At 40.1% G+C, this 20,312-nt stretch overlaps 1 protein-coding gene across 1 annotated transcript in view; it reads right to left on the bottom strand.

Moving 5' to 3' along the window:
* plxnb2b (plexin b2b) overlaps positions 1-20,312 on the bottom strand; it is a 455,012-nt gene that overhangs the window by 270,432 nt on the left and 164,268 nt on the right. Inside the window, exons 6-9 of the mRNA XM_033967743.2 lie at positions 6,379-7,499; positions 4,224-4,412; positions 3,428-3,553; positions 2,800-2,900 (exon numbers count right to left, since the gene is read on the bottom strand). Of these exons, the coding sequence (XP_033823634.2) occupies positions 2,800-2,900; positions 3,428-3,553; positions 4,224-4,412; positions 6,379-7,497 (1,535 nt within the window). The 5' untranslated portion in view covers positions 7,498-7,499. The remainder of the gene's footprint in view (positions 1-2,799; positions 2,901-3,427; positions 3,554-4,223; positions 4,413-6,378; positions 7,500-20,312) is intronic.

Genomic DNA, 20,312 nt, shown 5'->3' on the forward strand with positions numbered 1-20,312 from the left:
AACTAGGACTGAACCAGGACTGAACTAGGACTGAACTAGGACTAAAGCAGGACTAAAACAGGACTAAAACAGGACTAAACCAGGACTAAAACAGGACTGAACTAGGACTAAAGCAGGACTGAAGCAGGGTTGAACTAGGACTAAAGCAAGACTGAAGCAGGACTGAAACAGGACTGAGCTAGGACTAAAGCAGGACTAACGCAGGACTGAAGCAGGACTGAACCAGGACTGAAATAGGACTAAAGCAGGACTGAACCAGGACTGAACCAGGACTGAACCTCGTCTAAAGCAGAGCTATTTATTACATTCGTTAGTCATTCTCACGTTCACTTTGTGCACAGCCTCACTGAATAACACTTTGCATCAACATCACATTGAAAAACATGAAGCTATAAATTAAAAGCGCGCAATCAAACGTACGGCAGGCACACCGGGAGTCATGATTACATGTTGGGTTGCATCACGTATTTCAGTGGGATGTGGGGGCATAGGATATATATATATATATATATATGTATGCAGGTCTTTGTGCGGAGGCAGACTGGGTAAATATGCAGTGATGAGGGCAAATTACAGTGAGCGGCGTCTCTGCGTGAGGTCAACAAACGTGGACAGGAGCAGAGGGAGTGTAAACACGCAGGGCAACTCAAATCCACTGCAATAAAAGCTAACACATCTCCCGCTGTGATGCTTCGATGGAGCTGTGTGTGTATGTGGGTGCATGCGGACGATCAGAGAGTAATATGGAGAGACTAGTGAGAATAAGCCATTATAATTTACAACGGAAAAGGTTTGTGTCAATGAGTGGGAATTAGAAAGAATTTTTTTGTTATTTTGTTACCAGACCTGCCTGGCAAATCCTCCATATTTTTTGTTTATGCAGAGGGATCTCTGTCTGGTCACCACTCTAGTTTTTTTCCTTTCTTTTTTTCCTCTTAAGCAGCCATATTTGTTTTGTTATGGAACAGATGGAACAGAACATTCGGGTCCCTTCTGAATGAGAAAAAGTACCCAAATTGAAGACTATACAGAAGAAGAAGAATATACACTGCCTGGCCAAAAACAAAAGTCGCTACTTGGATTTAACTAAGCAAATATGTTGGTGTTGCTGCAGTTGTTCAGGTCTAGGCTCCGCAACAGTCTGTGCTCAAAGAATGAGGTCAGCTGACACCTGAATATACTGAATGACGAGGTTATTCCATCAATGGATTTTTTTTCTTCCCTGATGGCACGGGCATATTCCAAGATGACAATGCCAGGATTCATCAGGCTCAAATTGTGACAGAGTGATTTAGGAGCATGAGACATCATTTTCACACATGGATTGTCCACCACAGAGTCCAGACCTTAACCTCATTGAGAATCTTTGGGATGTGCTGGAGAAGGTTTGTGCAGCGGTCAGACTCTAACATCATCAATGCAACATCTTGGTGAAAAATTAATGCAACACTGGATGGAAATAAATCTTGTGACATTGCAGAAGCGAAATCAAAACAATGCCACAGCAAATGTGTGCATTCCTTTTTTTTGGTAGCAACTTTTTTTTTTTTGGCCGGGCTGTGTATGTAATCTGTCCATATTATTATTTATCAAATATCACCAATAGCTAATAACTGCTCCTTATTGGGCAACACAATGTTTTAAAGGAGAAGTATGTAAATTTTCTGGTGTCGGGTCCGCTACCTGCTCGTCTCCATGGAGATGTTATTTCTTTGCCAGGAATGTTCCACAGTTTGGCATTGAATTGATCTACATAGCGTTCATTTCATCACTGGTGGTTTTATTTCTTTAAAATACCTTGACAAACATGCATTCTTACTATGAATTTGGTCACCTCAACTGTTTGTCTTCATAGAGAAACATTTAATACCATACTGTGGAACATTCTTGGCAAAGCTATAACATCTCCATGGAGACAGAAGAAGGTGGCATTCTCTCCACCAGTAAAATTACATTGTGTACCTTTAGATTTGTTTGATTGATGCCAAAATGAAACCTTCGAGGAATATTGTACAAAGAGGAAATCACAACCTGTAGAGCGTTTTTGGTTTTCTAAACATTGTGGGAATTGCATTTGCTTTGGTACAAACAAACACATTATTTGAATGTTTCCTGTTAGCTGGATAATTACACAGGAGGGCATCTGGCTGTGGGATTTCTAAATACAAAAATCCTATGAAAAGATTTTATTTTAAACCCATTTTAAGTTTGTAAAATCAATTCTCAGAATCTCTATAGTGGTCATAACTTGCACTTGTATTTTTCCCTCTTTCTATTTGAGTCAGAAACACATTATAAGGAGAGGTTTCAAACAGAGAGGCTGATTGCGCCACAGACTGCAGTACTTAGAGACATTTTCTCTTGAGTTGGCTAATTATCTTATTTATAGCTTTGATATTCGTGCTTATGTGGGTACTTATTGGCCATTAAGACCATAAGAAAGTCTGCACACTGTACCTTTATACTCAAATGGCAATATTTCACGATATTTTCAAGCCACTTCACCCAGTGTTAAAAATGTACTCTAAAAATTTGTTCTCACGGGCTCGCCTATCCGCAGAACGCTTTGCTTGCCTTCATAGAGATGGAACATTTTTGGGGCATTCCAGGTAAAGCGATGATATCTCAAGCATAAAAGTTACATAGTACACCTTTAACAATATAGCCATAAAAGCCCAATTCAAATGCATGTTCAGTGTTTAAAAGGGTTCAAATCCACACGGTCACTGATAATATAGTGGATTTTATGTATTGGTTGTGAGTAATTGAGTGATTTATTTCAGTCTTTTGGGAGCTCACCTTCCCTCCAGCACACACCAGCCACAGTACGGGTCCCGAAGCTCCACACATGAGTGGCAGTTGGGCTGTTTGAGACACGTTTGTACTGGCACCTTGGTAATCTGTAATAAAATAGAAAAATAACAATTATGGTCAAAGAAAACTGCAAACACAAAAAAATCTTATCTAAAAAATCTGTATGTATCTATATCTATGCGACATTTTAGCACAGAACATATACTGATAGGTGCACTGACAACTGAAGAGCTTATATTACATGGTTTAAGCCCAATGTGGGTTTGGTTTGGTTCTTTTGTAGCCCTGGCCTTGTCCCGCAATAGTCCTGTAATAGTCCCGCAATAGTCCTGAAGGTGGTGGAAGGTCTGGCACCTGTTTGTGTCCATGGTGTTATGACATTAATCTCCTCTATCTCCATGGAAACAAGTAGGTGACACGAACCGACCAAGCTACAAGTCAGATCTGTGAAGAAGCAAGCCCGCTAACAGTACTATAATACCTTTTTCAAGGCATTTTTGTACAATAAAACACTACTGCTGCTTGCTTAATTTTCTCCCATAGTACTTCACATTTCAATATCATTTTTGCCGTAACAAAATAATGATGTACAAAGTGAAATAATGTGTCTTGCCTTCTTCTCGGTGGTGATGTACAGGTGGCTGTGGCTCAGGTCAAAGAACAGGTTCTTGTTGACTCGCTCTCTCATGGGGTCAGTGAAGGCCTTACTGTACTCGTACGGCTCTGAGGTGAGGTGGACCTATAACACAAATGTACTGTTAGATCAGAACTGTTCAATACCATGGCAATCAAAAGGACAAAGGAAAACAAACAAAAATGTATTGTTTCATTTCAGAAGAGTGAGCGGTGGGTTTATGGAGCAGGTAATGGGCAATCCTATTAGATTGGCTTCAGCGTCTAGAAACTGATGATCTAACAATTCTAGATGGGAGGCAGAAGTCTTTATAATGGTCCAAATGGTCCACAAATAATTAAAATTGCTGCACAAAGTATAAAGTATACAAGTATAAATACGTGTAATGTCAAGCTTTTGGTTTTGAATAAGGGCTCCAGTTTATGGAGATATTGTTTATTTATACTGATAGAGAACATGTTGAACTTTTTGTTTAATGTAATTACACAGATATTAACCATAAACCAGGTCAAGAAATCTACAATCTGACAGTTAAACAGCAAATTTAAACACAGAATTTACCAGGTATCAATCTGACCTTTACTTGAACTACAGCACAGTTGGTTAGTCCAAGACTATTCACAAACAAAACCAGGTCTAAACCAGGTCTAAACCAGGTCTAAACCAGGTCTAAACCAGGTCTAAACCAGGTCTAAACCAGGTCTAAACCAGGTCTAAACCAGGTCTAAACCAGGTCTAAACCCGGTCTAAACCCGGTCTAGTCCCACTTGTTTACCTTGAACACCTCTCCTCGGCTGTTTCCCAGGAAGGCGATGGTATGGTCGTTCTCCACAGCTACAGACACAGCAGTGAGCAGCTCTGTTTTGGTGAGTGCATTCTGGGCCTTCAGAGCGTACTTGGGTTTACTGGCCAGAGGAGAGGGGAGGAAATCTGCACCACATTTAAAGTGCTCCAATGTGTCCTTCTGCAACAGGAAAATGCAAAGGAAAGTTAGCAAACTGTCTGGCTTTGATGTGATAGTAACATTGTTCTGAAATGTTTTTAAATAAAATAAGGTACCTGAACCTAGTTTAAGATTAATTATGTAACTTTACAAAGCTATAACACGACATGCCCTAAGAAAAAGTTACATACTAATAATAATACTTTGGATTTATATAACGTCTTTTAAGACACCTAAATAGCTTTAGAGTGCATTATCAATTCACTCCATAGCCACAGCTGCCCTGGGGCAGACTGACAGAAGCTAAGCTGCCAATCTGAACCAATCACCACCAAGACTCACGCACATTCATACTAGGTAATGTGGGTGAAGTGTCTTGCCTAATGGCACAGCAACAATTTCCAGTAGAGCCACTGCTGTCACACGGTGACACCAGGTATTCCCAGAGGTCTCCCATCCAAGTACTAACCAGGCGGGACTTGCTTTGCTTCCGAGATCTGATGAGATTTGGCATTGAGCCGGTATGGCCACACTACAGACTGCGCCTTTGTTTTGTGTCTCTGTTTTATTTAAACACATTTCAAAAGGATATGATGTCTTTATATTATTATACTAACAATACAATTTTAAGAGATATATCACTATAGTGGAAAGCTTTATATTGCAGATGAGAGAGGGGAATGATCCTAATCCAGGAGCGCAGACGTGTGGAGCAGTGGGAGAGATTTACAAATACAAAGTAAAGCAGTGACATTAAAGTAAGCTCTGGCATTTATGCATTATTAAATATGGTTTACTGCCGAATCCAATATTCCACTCATTTTCTTTTAATAACCTCCAGTCACATAATACAACTTAACACATATAAACTGCATTTTACCTTATTTCAGCACCAGCTAATAAAATGCATACAATATTTAAAGAACAATACTGAGAATATAAATGTAATAAATATTTATTATTGCAACCACTACTTCCATAACTACACTTACTATTGCTATAACTGCTACTATCAGCGCTAGCCACTTAACGGGAATTATACTACAACTGCTATTACTATATAACTTTAGCCTGCCAAACAGTTAAAATGGAACTGAAACCCTTGAATATATTTTAGATTTTGGATATTTCAAATTGCAATAATGATTAAAAATTATTTCCCATTGAAAAACCGCTTTATAGTGAGACATCGTAAACATCAGTCACCCATATGATCAATGCTAACAGAGGTATCGGTTGGTATCATTTTGAAATGATATGAGTCAGGGCAGAAATCTGGATACAAGTCTAGAAGTGACCGATATTAACAAAAATGAAAACACCAATGTTGCTTCGTATTATCTTGATAACGATAATCACAAAAGGAATATGTTAAAATAGGCCAGCAAATGTCGTTATTGAGGTTTAAGTATTGTACAAAATGAAAACGGACCATAAAAGTGACCACAAAAGTGCAGAAATATCACGTGTTTGGGAGATTACACCAGACATTTTGGGTCATTTTATTTTCAGCTCTCTTTGCTTCATTTTTAATAGTTTAATCTATAGACAGTACTTGTTATTCTCATTTTGTATATCTCCAGTACAACAATTGCGCTATGATTTTTTGATACATGTTTCACCCCTTTATTAATTATTATTGTTTTACTTAGTACTGTATTGTTTTGTTTCTTTTTTTTCAGCTAAAATGGCTATGCAATGTGACTAAATCCTATGTATATTAGCAAAGACAAAATTGCAGAGAAGAGAAGAGATACAAAGATATTAACCATAAACCAGGACAACAAACGTGCCATCTGACAGTTATACAGTCAATTCCACCAGAGATTTTAAAACCAGGTGGAAATCAGACCTTCAAATCCAACCCAAGACTATTCACAAACAAAACCAGGTCTAATCCAGGTCTGCACCGGCCTAAACCCGACAAACCAACAGAAGGTTGCAGTAACGTTATCATTATTTAGATTTGAAAACTCATTCCAAGTACCGCTATTTTCGAGGTGCAGAACTCATCTGTTTTGGACGAGTACGGGATATCGACAGCTGGGTCTCCAGAAATCTTCCCCGAGTCGATGTAGCAGGCGCTGATGATGTTCCCCAGTTTTTCGTTGATCGTGTCCAGTGGGTACATGCACAGGGCGGACTCATTTGGATGGTCATCTGAGCTTGCAACCATAAACAAAACCTTACGCCAAGACACCACATTTCCATATAATCCAGATTCCGACATGCTCCGTGCCAATTCTTTCCCAGGAGCGGCCACGTACGCAGCTTGGACTTTGTTATACTTATTATCATTCCCGCAATTTAGCTGCAACTCCGTGTGCGAATAGTAGTGAAGATCTGTCTCGCAAAGCCGGGACACGAACGTAACATTTTTGACACTGTCCGCACCATCGAGAGTCCGGGAAAAGAGGAAATACACAAATCCATCTTCTTTGAAAGCATGTCGGAAATCGTGAAGATATTTGGCAACGAATGGCGTTGTTTGGACTGTAGATGCTTCGATGATGCTTTCAAAAACTACCCATTCGCGGAAATCTTGCAAAATCCGAGTGCTTATCAGTTTTGTGCTATCGAGGCTTCCGTAGCCCTTACCGACAAGAAATACCGGAAACGAGACGTCCTCCTTTGTATAAGTGGACATAACTCCCACTACATTGACATTGTCTTCAATGCTAGCAACATAAGTCCTCTCTCCTTTGCTATCGCTGTAGTAAAGTTGTTGCTCCACATTGCTTAGATTAAGAAGAGAGCAAATACCCCGATATCTACTTCCGCAGACAATTAGGGACCCATTCGAAGGGTGGACAAGGAGCAGTTTGTTGTGGTTGTCCATGAATTTGGTATCCTGACAGGCAGAGGCCGGAGGGGTGCATGTCCTAGCATCCTCCTTGGGGCCCGTTTCAGTCCTGGCCTCCCTTTTGAGCGCAGGGTTGAGTTGGTAGATGGAGTTGACGGCCCCCACGTAGATGCGGCCCGTGTGATTGTCCTGCACCACATTGTTGATGAGGGTCTCGGAGCTGAAGCTGGGGTAGGGGTCTTCCTGAGCGAGTGAGAGACAGAAGAAGGCGATGGGGAGGAGGAGGGGCAGCCAGCTTTCCATTTCTGAAAAAGACACAGATAAAAACACTGATTTAGATGGGTTGTCAATAAATAAATAAAACAAAGAGATGGGGCTGCTAGATCAATAGCTACCCTCTCCAAACACTCAATCAGGTTAGCAGTCGTCTGGGCAAAAGATACAACAACAACAACAGTTCATTGTAATGGGAATAGATCCACAAACATTTCAGTTGATGGTCTGTAACTTGCGTAACTGACAACCACTAATACCACCAATACTAATACTTCTATCCAGATTGAAAAAGCCAACAAATGCACGTCTACTATAACTACTACAGCTATTCCTACTACTCTTGTCCTCAAATACTGAAGAAACAGAGCAGACTTTTTGGTCATGGAGCCGCTGGTCAAATTCACTCCATAAACTGCACATACATTTCTTCGTTATATAGTTTTGGTCATAATATAATACAAGAAGGAGGTTTATAAGTGTAGTTAAAGTTAAGAGGAGTAAGAGGTGATGCAGAAGATGAAGTTCGAAAAATTCACTGTGTCAAACTTCTGAAGTGACCAACCAAACAAGTGGAATAAGAGATTAAGAAAGATGGCATTAATCCCAGTGTTAAATGTAAATAAATGCACATAAATGACACGCTAATGCAACTCCAGCCGTGTTGAATACAGTACAGAGCTCATATGTGGGTTAATAGGATTACAGCATCAGCAGCTGTTCTGACTCACCTCCCTGGCCCACTTCTCTCACCACTCCTCTGTTTAGCAACTTATCACTTAATGTAGCAGTGCAGAGGGTCTCAAAATGTGGTGTAGGTGCTATCAGTGGTATATAACGCTTTAATGGTACCGCGATTCAAGTTCAGATCTGCCATATTTGGTTTAGTGCTGGTTTAGTGCTGGTTTAGTGCTGGTTTAGTGCTGGTTTAGTGCTGGTTTAGTGCTGGTTTAGTGCTGGTTTAGTGCTGGTTTAGTGCTGGTTTGTCCCAGTTTAGTCCCAGTTTAGTCCCAGTTTAGTCCCAGTTTAGTCCCAGTTTAGTCCCAGTTTAGTCTCCGTTTAGTCCCCGTTTAGTCCCCGTTTAGTCCCCGTTTAGTCCCCGTTTAGCCTCGGTTTAGCCTCGGTTTAGCCTCGGTTTAGCCTCGGTTTAGCCTCGGTTTAGCCTCGGTTTAGCCTCAGTTTAGCCTCGGTTTAGTCCCAGTTTAGCAGGATGTAACACCCTGCGTAGTCCTGGTTAATATAGTCAATGAAACTGCTAAAACCTTGAGTATAAATAAAACAAAACAGGATAAAATAATGCCAAAACAGGTTCTCACACAAACAAGTCCTGGTTTAATTCCCAGTTTAAGTCTTGGTTAGAATCCCGGTTTAAGTCCTTGTTTAAGTCCCGGTTTAAGTCTCGGTTTAAATCCCAGTTTAATTCGTGGTTGAAGTCCCGGTTTAAGTCCCCGTTTAAATCTTGGTTTAAATCCCGTTTTAAATTCCCAGTTTAGTCCCAGTTTAGTATACTATAATTAAAGCAGAACAGGCTAAAATAATGCTAAAACAGGTTCTCAAACTCAAACAAGTCCTGGTTTAAATCCCGGGTTTAGTCTGGTGAGGTAAAAAAACAAAACAAAACGATAAGATCATTTCACACATATAACTTGGATTTGCTAGTAATTTGTAAGTTGTTTTTTTTTTTTTTCATTTCCTTCCTCTGCGGCTGCACAAACAATGTTCAGAGGAAATTGGGAGTCTTTAGTCGTGAGGAAGAACGATCACACATCTGCCCCATTTTTCATTTAATTGACTCAATATCAGAAAATGATTATCAACAGGAAAAGAACACTAATGAAATGAGATAAAAATGGATATGAAAGATTTGGAGTTCTCAAAATGTGTTATTGGTACTACGGGTCTTATCTGCTTCATCTGGTGGTACATTTTGCCAAGTTGTAAGATGGATTTAGTCCTGACTGTATGACTGCTTCTGCTTCTCCTCCTGATACGGAACTACTCTATCAACTGGTTTAAATCCGAATATGTTTACGCTGAGTCCTGGTTCAGTCCTGGTTCAGTCCTGGTTCAGTCCTGGTTCAGTCCTGGTTCAGTCCTGGTTCAGTCCTGGTTCAGTCCTGGTTCAGTCCTGGTTCAGTCCTAGTTCAGTCCTGGTTTAGTCTTCGTTTAGCCCTGGTTCAGTCCTGGCTCAGTTCTGGTTCAGTTCTGGTTCAGAATCCTTGTTTTTTATTAGTCCATCTTTAGTATAAACAGTGTTAAGTCCTTTTTACGGTCTGAAACCTGGTTTAGTCCTGGTTAATCCATTTGTATATTTAGTCCCATGTTTAGTCCCAGTTCGTTCTTGGGTTGAGTTAGGCCTTGTCTCAAGTCTACTTTAGCCCAGGTTCAATTCTGGTTTAGATCTGGTTCAGTCCTGGTTTAGTCCTGGTTTATTGCATTTTTAAAATCCATTCATTATTCATACATTTATGTTATTACCAATTCCCTCCTAACATCTTAGTACTTTTTGCAGAAGCTTTAAAAAGTACTACCAGGACACCATTTTCTGTGTAAATCTTGACAATATGGCTGCTGCCCTTCGCCTTTAATTACCTCCATAAAACCCAACCACGTCGTTTCTGCCCTGACTAAGCACAGACAGGCTTTTTATTGGCTCATTTCAATTTTAATGAAAATATTTAAAGGGTGCCGATCGAAAAGGGCACGATACATTTACACAGGCAAACGAGGAGGACAGCTCCGGCTAGGGGCTTGAGAGAAAAGTAAAATCACGAAATTGAGTCGACGGACACTTAAATTCAAATTGGAGCTGGAATTAACAACCCCCCCGGGCAAATGTGTGATCAGCTGCCTCCCTGGTTTTACTGGGGAATGGCAGATTGGCAAAGTGCAATGTGCGGAGCGAAAAATGGTTGAGGCAAGAGGGAGTAAGGAGGTTGTGGGTTAGACTCCTGATGTCAGAGTATGGCGTTATCCTGAAGTCTAATGATACTGCAGAGGTGGTTCTTTTTAGCGCTGTCGTTATAGTCACATTACAGTGCATTAGAATTCCAATGTAAACATGCAGAAATGCCACAAAGCAACACATTTACACATTAGCCACTGAAACGATTCCCAACTGCAACGACTCAGTTAAACCTACACATTTAAAGCTCCTATATTACACAAAATGAATCCTTATGAGCTTTAAGCGACGTTAGAATATCATTTCCTCATCAAAAACAGGCGTGGACTTGTGTTTTGTTTCATCCACATGTTTAAGTAACAAAAGCAGTAAACAACAGCAGGAGTACCGATATAACTACAGTCCTGGTATATAAGTAGTTTTAATGACTAATACTCGTCACACTCTTGTGCTGCAGCTTTTTAAAAATCTTGACTGAAGGAATGTACCATGTTGGACATATTTGCTGAGATGCGCTCTAAACTGAACCAGAGTGACTAACATGGCTCAGTGTTTACACATATACACCGTCTGAGCTCCGTCAGAGAGGAGGATGAGAGAAGGATGAGAGAAGGATGAGAGGAGGAGGAGGAGGGCGCACCTGCTGGGACTGTGGAGGTTTAATACAGCACTGTGCAGGAGGCTGTGTGATCACAGCTCTGGGAAACTAAACTACATTCATCTGAACAAACAGAGGTACAAAAAGAACAGGGAGAATCAAACGGCTGCAAATAAGAAATGATGTTCTGGTGTGATTGTCTGACTCGGAGTCTGAGTCTACTTTACAACAAGCTGTAAGGGGATAGAATGAGACTACGCTAAAACAGGACAAACAAAGCCAAGTGGTCCACGCTCCAGATCTGGAGATGGGTCCCTGGATGCTGCTTTGAAGGACGGGTAAAAATCAGAGGACACACATTCCTAAAGGGAGGAAAAAGTATGTCTTAACTTATTCAGGAACAAAAAAAACTAAATAATACACTGCCAACTGTAAATGTAAAATCACTTTAAATGAATGTTTTAACATGAAATACCTGACTGAAGTAGAACTGCACCAAGATCCAACCAATAAAAATGCATTATACATATTCAAGGGAATCAAAGTTGCTTCGTAATTCTGTGCATTAGTGGTTCACTTCATACTCTGAGGTGGTAGGATGCTATTGTAGCCATAGGTGCGCTGGGGCAGCCTGGCAGAAGTGAGGCTGCCAATCTGCGTCATCGGCCATCCCCCCACTATGAAATACGACTCACAAACCACATTCATTCTAGGTAAGGTGGATGAAGTTTTGGTCTAGTCCCAGTTTAGTCCTGGTCCAGTCCCAGTTTAGTCCCCGTTTAGTCTCAGTTTAGTCCCAGGTTAGTCCCAGGTTAGTCCCAGGTTAAGTCCCCGGTTTAGTCCTCCTTTTAGTTCCCAGTCCGGGCTTAGTCCGGGCTTAGTCCGGGCTTAGTCCGGCCTTAGTCCGGGCTTAGTCCGGGCTTAGTCCGGCCTTAGTCCGGCCTTAGTCCGGGCTTAGTCCGGCCTTAGTCCGGGCTTAGTCCGGGCTTAGTCCGGGCTTAGTCCGGGCTTAGTCCGGGCTTAGTCCGGGCTTAGTCCGGGCTTAGTCCGGCCTTAGTCCGGCCTTAGTCCGGGCTTAGTCCGGGCTTAGTCCGGGCTTAGTCCGGGCTTAGTCCGGGCTTAGTCCGGGCTTAGTCCGGGCTTAGTCCGGGCTTAGTCCGGGCTTCGTCCGGGCTTCGTCCGGGCTTCGTCCGGGCTTAGTCCGGGCTTCGTCCGGGCTTCGTCCGGGCTTCGTCCGGGCTTCGTCCGGGCTTCGTCCGGGCTTCGTCCGGGCTTCGTCCGGGCTTCGTCCGGGCTTCGTCCGGGCTTCGTCCTCGGTTAGTCCTCGGTTAGTCCTCGGTTAGTCCTCGGTTAGTCCTCGGTTAGTCCTCGGTTAGTCCTCGGTTAGTCCTCGGTTAGTCCTCAGTTAGTCCTCAGTTAGTCCTCGTTTTAGTCCTCGTTTTAGTCCTCGTTTTAGTCCTCGTTTTAGTCCTCGTTTTAGTCCTCGTTTTAGTGCTCGTTTTAGTCCTTGTTTAGTCCTGGCTTCCCCTTGATTATAATATACTCTTGCCATAATGACACAACAATAATAACACTGGTCTAAAAAGATTTGAACCACCAACTTTCAAAATAAATTCTTAAACAAAATGTAAAAATAGGACAAAGTAAGTCAACTTTATTCATATTTCGCTTTTCCCCGGATAATACTCAAACTACATCAAACCAGAGACAGAAAACTTTATCAAACTGAACTTGGACTAAAGCAGGAAAAACAATTCTAAACCAACACATACCAATTTATTAAAGTGCTTATACACCAGTTTACCACCATAGCTAAAAAAACGCACCAAGCTAGTTTATTGTTGTGAAGTGACAGCATTCCATTACAGCCAAGCATCCAGTGGTCGAGCTGAATGACAGTTACAAGCATGTGTCAGCTCTTAGGCCCACCACAATAACTCTCTTTTATGTTTGCAGTTTAAAGAAGCCACCCAAACTTGCAAATGCGGCAAATTCGTCAAGCAATGTGTAGACACCATGAGATTAAAAAGTCTAAGAATGAAGCAGTGACAATAGATCTGCAGAATGTTCAAATAGAGAGAGGAAGAGTGGACTTAAACTGGTCCCAAATGAAATCTACAGCACTGCACAGTCTGCGTTGAGAAGTTTGTGGTGAAAAGTGGAGATAATTTATGACAAACACAGGGGGGCAGGGCAGGGAGACACAATAGACAAGGATTTCGACAGAAGGCTTGAATGATGAAAGCCAAGAAAAATCAATTAAAGTTTAAATGAATGGGTGTTTGTGATAAAGGGTTTGGAAGCTATCAGGAAGTAGCAATATATTCTGCTTGGAGTAATACTGTTTGACTGGGATCCAGAATACACTCCTCTTCAATACTTTACAAAGATGTGAGTCTGGTGACCGATGAATCTGCCTGTTTTCAACTGGCCATGATTGACAGGTGGATTAGCCAATCAGGGACATGCGTGGTTCATCCTAATCGGAAATAATGTAGGAAAAAAATATCACAGAGGGCGGAAAAACAGCAGATCAATGAGCAAAGCACTAAGTTTAGTTAATCTGAGGTGAGATCAATTTGATTTTCTTTGTAAATCATGGATGACCAATGAGCTCCTTTGTTCTTCGGCCTTCAAATGTGATTGGACGATCATGTTTGAGCGGGTTTGAGAGGCAACGGGGGCGTGGGGACCAGACTGATATCAATCTGTATAAAAATAAATATATATTACTCTGGATTGGCCAGGAAAGCTATTTGGAGCCTTACTATGGGCCTTCGGCAGTTAGACTCTCAACAGTAATGACGGGCAGATCGATACTAAAATATATTAGAACTGACAAATTATTAAAAAGTATTGATTGGGTTACGTTGTTTATATTTTAGTTTATCTGCACAAACACTATATGGGCCAAGGACAAATTCAGAGGAGTTTCAATGATTTTAACACAAAAGTCATTGCTATCGATATCTAATACATATCGCAGTACTTGCCATAGTATTATTAAAGTATCAGATTCAAACCAAAATCACGGTAACTGTCACTTTTATCTCTTCTAGTTCAAAAAAAGAGTCATATACTCAGTCCATTAGTAAAACCCTCCTGGCGTCCTAACTGTTCACTGCACTGAGTTTAAAAGAATGTTTCACTACTTTCAGAGGGCAGAGTGCAGTTTTACTGTCACACCACTGCCGATGGCAACCAGCCTGCTAACAATGCAACAGTATTACAAAACTGTTCTGTTTAGCTGTGGATATGACTAAAGGAGAAAAGTGCAGAATAAAAACCTTTCAATGTTAATCTTATGATGATTATTTATGTTTTATTTGTTGTATTGTGATTTTAATGTCTTTCTTATTCTGTAAAGCACTTTGAATTACCTTGTGTACAAATTGTGCCATACAAATAAACTTGCCTTGCCATTACTTCCTGGTTTGCGGATGTTAAAAATGTTTATGATTAGTTGCAGTCAGCACACGGGAGTCTCGTTTTGACCTTCGACAAAACACATTTTACCTTGGGCTAAATGAAAGAAAATGGGAACAGCCCTTTTAATTGAGTGAAGATGAAAATCTCCAACGCTGTAGTCCATGTTTAAACACTCGATTAAATATTTAACTAAATTATACATGTGTAGAAATGACTGACAATATGAATACACTATAATTAGCACAGTTGAGCTAATCCCTATTCAATTCATTCAAGAGAGAGAGTGGATAATGCACAGACCACACAAAGGGATTACACAAAAGGTGGATTAGACAGCTGTTTTTGGACTCAAACGACTCCTCTCCTCTTCAAATCAAACACGTTTTAAATGTGTATCATCTGAGGACACTGAAAAAAATGCTCTGTGAAAATAACATTACAAATTAACACAAGTCAAGTAAACTGGAACGGTCAAGTGTGTTTAACAAAATATGACACGACGCAGTCAACTCCAACTCAATTCTGTCGACTGGACAACTGTTGAAGAGTGTGTTGAAGAGTGTGTTTAAGAGCTTAAGAGTGTGTTGAAGAGTGTGTTTAAGAGCTTAAGAGTGTGTTGAAGAGTGTGTTTAAGAGCTTAAGAATGTGTTTAAGAGTTTGTTTAAGAGCTTAAGTGTGTTAAAGAGTGTGTTGAAGAGTTTAAGAGTGTGTTTAAGAGTGTGTTTAAGAGCTTAAGAGTGTGTTAAAGAGTGTTTTTAAGAGTGTGTTAAAGAGCTTAAGAATGTGTTTAAGAGTGTGTTAAAGAGTGTGTTTAAGAGTGTGTTTAAGAGTGTGTTGAAGAGCTTAAGAGTGTGTTTAAGAGTGTGTTAAAGAGTGTGTTTAAGAGTGTGTTTAAGAGCTTAAGAGTGTGTTTAAGAGTGTGTTAAAGAGTGTGTTTAAGAGTGTGTTTAAGAGCTTAAGAGTGTGTTTAAGAGTGTGTTAAAGAGTGTGTTTAAGAGTGTGTTAAAGAGCTTAAGAATGTGTTTAAGAGTGTGTTTAAGAGTGTGTTAAAGAGTGTGTTTAAGAGTGTGTTTAAGAGTGTGTTGAAGAGCTTAAGAGTGTGTTTAAGAGTGTGTTAAAGAGTGTGTTTAAGAGTGTGTTTAAGAGCTTAAGAGTGTTTTTAAGAGTGTGTTAAAGAGTGTGTTTAAGAATGTGTTTAACAAAATATGACATGACGCAGTCAACTCCAACTCAATTCTGTCAACTGGACAACTGTTTAAGAGTGTGTTTAAGAGTGTGTTTAAGAGTGTGTTTAAGAGTATGTTGAAGAGTGTGTTGAAGAGCTTAAGAGTGTGTTGAAGAGTGTGTTGAAGAGTGTGTTGAAGAGTGTGTTGAAGAGTGTGTTGAAGAGTGTGTTGAAGAGTGTGTTGAAGAGTGTGTTGAAGAGCTTAAGAGTGTGTTTAAGAGTGTGTTTAAGAGATTATGAATGTGTTAAAGAGTGTTTTAAGAGTGTTTTAAGAGTGTGTTAAAGAGTGTGTTTAAGAATGTGTTTAACAAAATATGACACGATGCAGTCAACTCCAACTCAATCCTGTCGACTGGACAACTGTTTAAGAGTGTGTTTAAGAGTGTTTAAGTGTGTTGAAGAGTGTGTTGAAGAGTTTTAGAGAGTCTGGCTGCTCATCTAAGCTAGCATACTGGCTAGCACTACTGTTTGCCTTATTTTGATTCAAGTTTGAGAAAATCAAAACAAGGAAAACCGTGCTAGCCAGGATCCTAATAGCCAGTATGCTAATAGGTGTGAGAGCAGCCATTAAGGGCCTGAACCATTATGCAAAACATGACTCAGACACAGTTCATACTTAGTGCAGATCAATAAAGCGAGCTAACAAACAGAAACTGTAAACAGGTGTGTTAGTTTCAGATTCACCCTAAAACTTTAGTCCATTTGAGAGAATTTTATTTTTCTTTAGCTATGGATCACACCTGGACCACTGAGGGATTACAAAGACATTACTACTCCAATAACTACCAGCTTTCTGATCCAAAGATACAAAGTTACTTTTTTCATATATTTGAGCTAAATCTTGTCTTGCCCCAGTACAGATATATCATATAAGCAGCTCTTGAGGTCAAAATATGTCCGCTGCTTGTTGTCTGCATGTAATTCGAGAACATTTTATTGGTTGGTAATCAGGAAGTGTGTGTTAGCATGTTAGTGTGTAGAACTCACTGAATAATTAGTCTGACTGGATTTGTATAAGGTAAGTGAGGAATAACTTTATACCACCGCAAACTGTGTAAAATAAAGTAAAAATCAGGTACAGAGAAAATTCTTTGTAAGAGCAATAGTTTTTTCAACATTTTTAACAAACTTTTAAAATAAGTTTCAATTGTATACATTAAAATGATATTGCATATTCATATAATACATTTGTTTCATATTTATATACACATTTTCTTTACAAAAGCTTATGTTTATTCATACTTATTCACTTCAAATACAGCTCACTGTGCATTATTATGCACCAGCTCTAAGTCCCGCTCCAACAGGTCTGAAAATGGAGTAAACTTGGATTGTTTTCATTTAAATATTAATATGAATAGCTTGTAAATGTCCCAGACCCAAGACTCTATGGAGCAGCTATCAGGAAATGTCTCTAGTCAACAGCCTTAGAGATGTGACAGCGATATGAGCCGCTGTTTTGTTGCCCGAGTTTAAATGGGTTAGATGCCATTCATATTTGATGCTGTGCAGACGGTTGACATGTAATGGGGGAGATAAGGGACACAAACTGAAAATGGAGACGAGGATGTAACCACAACAACAAGCAGACATTTTTTAATCTTGTATATCTTTTGCATCCTCTTCTCATACCATCATTTCATGTCCTCTTTCACTACAGCCATAAATCTGCTCTTTGGTCTTCCTCCAAGTCTCCTGATCCTCCTCTGTCCCATATCCTCCTCTGTCTCCCTATATGTGTCCTAACCATCTCTTCATCATGGCACTTGGACAAGTTTAATGTAGGCATGGGTCGGTATTGAAATTTTGTGTTGTGATTATCACCAAAATAATTGCGATTAACGATTATATCATGATAATGATTAAGTTTAAAAATGTTCTGGACATAAATAATTATAATTTTAACGTTATGAAGAAGTTCTATGTTTAAACAACTTCTATAATTGTATTTTGTTATCACTGAAAATGACTACGATCTAATGAAGAACATTATGGATCAACAGAAATTTGGGGGCCCGGGTCAAGAAGGTTCACAACTCACGACTCCCCTGTGGCTAAGTAGCTTTTTCTACACATTCAGGTGATATAAAGGTGATTATCTTTGTTGGCGATTATCACGATTATATAAAATGTCCCAAGAACAATTAATGTCGACCCTTTTTTATCACAACAAACAACATTGTTAATCGTCCCATCCCTCGTTTAAGAAGATAAAACAATAATAACATCTCCATGGAGACAAGCATGTGGTGCACCTATGTAACATTTCCACCACTTCCTTGTCTTACGTTGGAATTGCTTTATGTAGAATGTTCCACAGTATGACAAAGCTTAGTATCTCTAGCAGGTTTTCATCACTTTAGAAATGCACTGAAAAGCATTTTTACTGTGAGCAGACTTGCCTCTCCACAGATCTGACCTGTAAACTTGGCATGTTGGCGTTTCCTGCTTAACTCCAGGCAATAGCATCTCCATGGAGACAAGCTAGCGGCAAACTCCTCAACAGTAATGCTACGTGAAAACCACTGATCCACCATGTTTTTTTCCTGTATGTCCAAGTTTATAACAGAAAACAGCTAAAGTTGCGCACATCCAATGAATCTGACTTATTATTTATTGTCATCTCAAAGTGATTTTTCTGCAGTTTATCACAGCGGAGGTAAAACTGCTATTGCACTGCAGGAGCGGTCATCTGAAGAGGTCGGCTTTTGTTTGGCTAGCCCACTCAAACACTCTCTTTTGTCGTCAACTATAGCCTCATATTTTTCACACTCCCGGCAGGGCTGGGGCTCGTGCGGACAGGGAAAAGCACGGTAAAATGAAAGATAATTGAAAAGTGGCTGGTGCGCGCATACAGGGGGAGAATGGAGAGCGGGGTGCTGTTTGGAATGCTGACAGGATAATCCCACACGGACACAGGTGCAGTCCTCATGTCCGCTGTGATGCTCCGAGACAACAGTGACACAAAGGAAGGAAGTCCAGGCAAGATTTAGCCCAGGTGTTTGGGCACAGCATGCATGGGGAGGAGACGGGGGAAGCAGGGGAAAAAGCATGACAGTATTTGGGTTTATTGTCCGGCCCTAACCTTTCAATTCAACATCAAATTCAATAAATACATTTGAATTTTTGGGCTGGACCATATGTCAAAAAATATACCGTATTTTCTGGACTACCGGTACGTCGTTCTGGAGTATAAGTTACACCAATGAAAAAATGCATAATAATGAAGAAAAAAACAAAAACATATATAAGTCGCACTGGACTATAAGTCACATTTTTTGGGGAAATTTATTTTGCAAAATCCGAGACTAAGAACAGACATTTTATCTTTAAAGACAAGTTATAATAAAAACAATAAAATCGAGAACAACAGGCTGAATATCAGTATATCATGCTAATATAACACATTTATATTTATTCAGCGACATGAAGCAAAGACAGAACTGAACACGTGTCTGGTTTGTTAACGTAAGATATTAACAGTTAATCAGATAAATAAAGCAGAAAAAACAAGCAACAAGTTTACTCTGGATCTCACTCCAAATCACTAAATCCATTGAATTCTTCATCCTCGGTGTCGCTTCTGAACAACTCCACCTGCTCTGGAAGTCGATGAAGCACAGCTCCAGAAGTAGATGGATGTCATACTGGTACAAGTCTCGTGCAGTTGTGTGTGACAATAACGAAGATGTGAAATTATATATTTTAATAATTTTGCATATAAGTCACATCTGAGTATAAGTCACACCCCCATTTTACCATTGATTAGTAATGAGAGCAACACAAAAATTCTTCCTCCAAAGTCTGAACCATAGACTGTACGTATAACTGGACATAGCAACTGTGTTTCAAATAGGAAGTGAACTTTGCGCACTTCCGGCTCCATCGACTCTGGCTCCAATTCACTTTACATTAGAAAAGAGTGTCCCCTCCCTCTGGAACTGCTGCTGTCAGACTCTTCAGTTTGGTTTTAAAATGTTTGTATTAACCTGCTCTACATGATCCTGCCATTTTTATTTTGCTATTGTGTCCGTAAGCCAAGATATGAATATTAATAAGAGACAAATCAGCTGCCTTCATTCCCAAGGGTCGCTCCTATAACTACAGCCTCGATGAGCTTGATTTGACTGAAGCTGAACGCTGTGGGTGACGTCACACTCCATTAGTCCACTTCTTTACACAGTCTACGGTCTGAACCACAGGCTTTTACTGACAGGAGGACTGGCCAATTAAAAAAGCCCCAAGCTGTTCATAGATATTCAAAACAATTAGCTCTCAATTAAAATTTAATTCAATGCACAGCCCCATTACCATTCACTCAAATGTGTTTTAAATGATTTTCTGTTTTGAAATTTGGGCATCCATAGACCTTTGTAACAGCAATTGTAAATTCAGGCTCTTTTGATTGAAATTTTGAGTTGGTTTTCATCACATTGTGGGGTTAGGACCGATGGTTCAAAGGGGCGCAACTAAAGTCTGTGCACTGACATCATGGAGAAACATACTTCAAAACTCCAAAAGATATGGTTTAAAACAGGTTAAGTAGTGACTATGGTTAAGGTTAGGATCAGTCTCCCGGAAATGAATGCAAATCAATGCGATACCCCCAAAAAAAGCATGAAAACCCAATAGAAGTTTGTGTTCAGCTGAAGAGGGGAGATACCGGGGGGGCATTTACACCTGTGACT

The sequence above is a fragment of the Periophthalmus magnuspinnatus genome, chromosome 6, assembly GCF_009829125.3.
Source record: "Periophthalmus magnuspinnatus isolate fPerMag1 chromosome 6, fPerMag1.2.pri, whole genome shotgun sequence".
Lineage (NCBI taxonomy): Eukaryota > Metazoa > Chordata > Actinopteri > Gobiiformes > Gobiidae > Periophthalmus > Periophthalmus magnuspinnatus.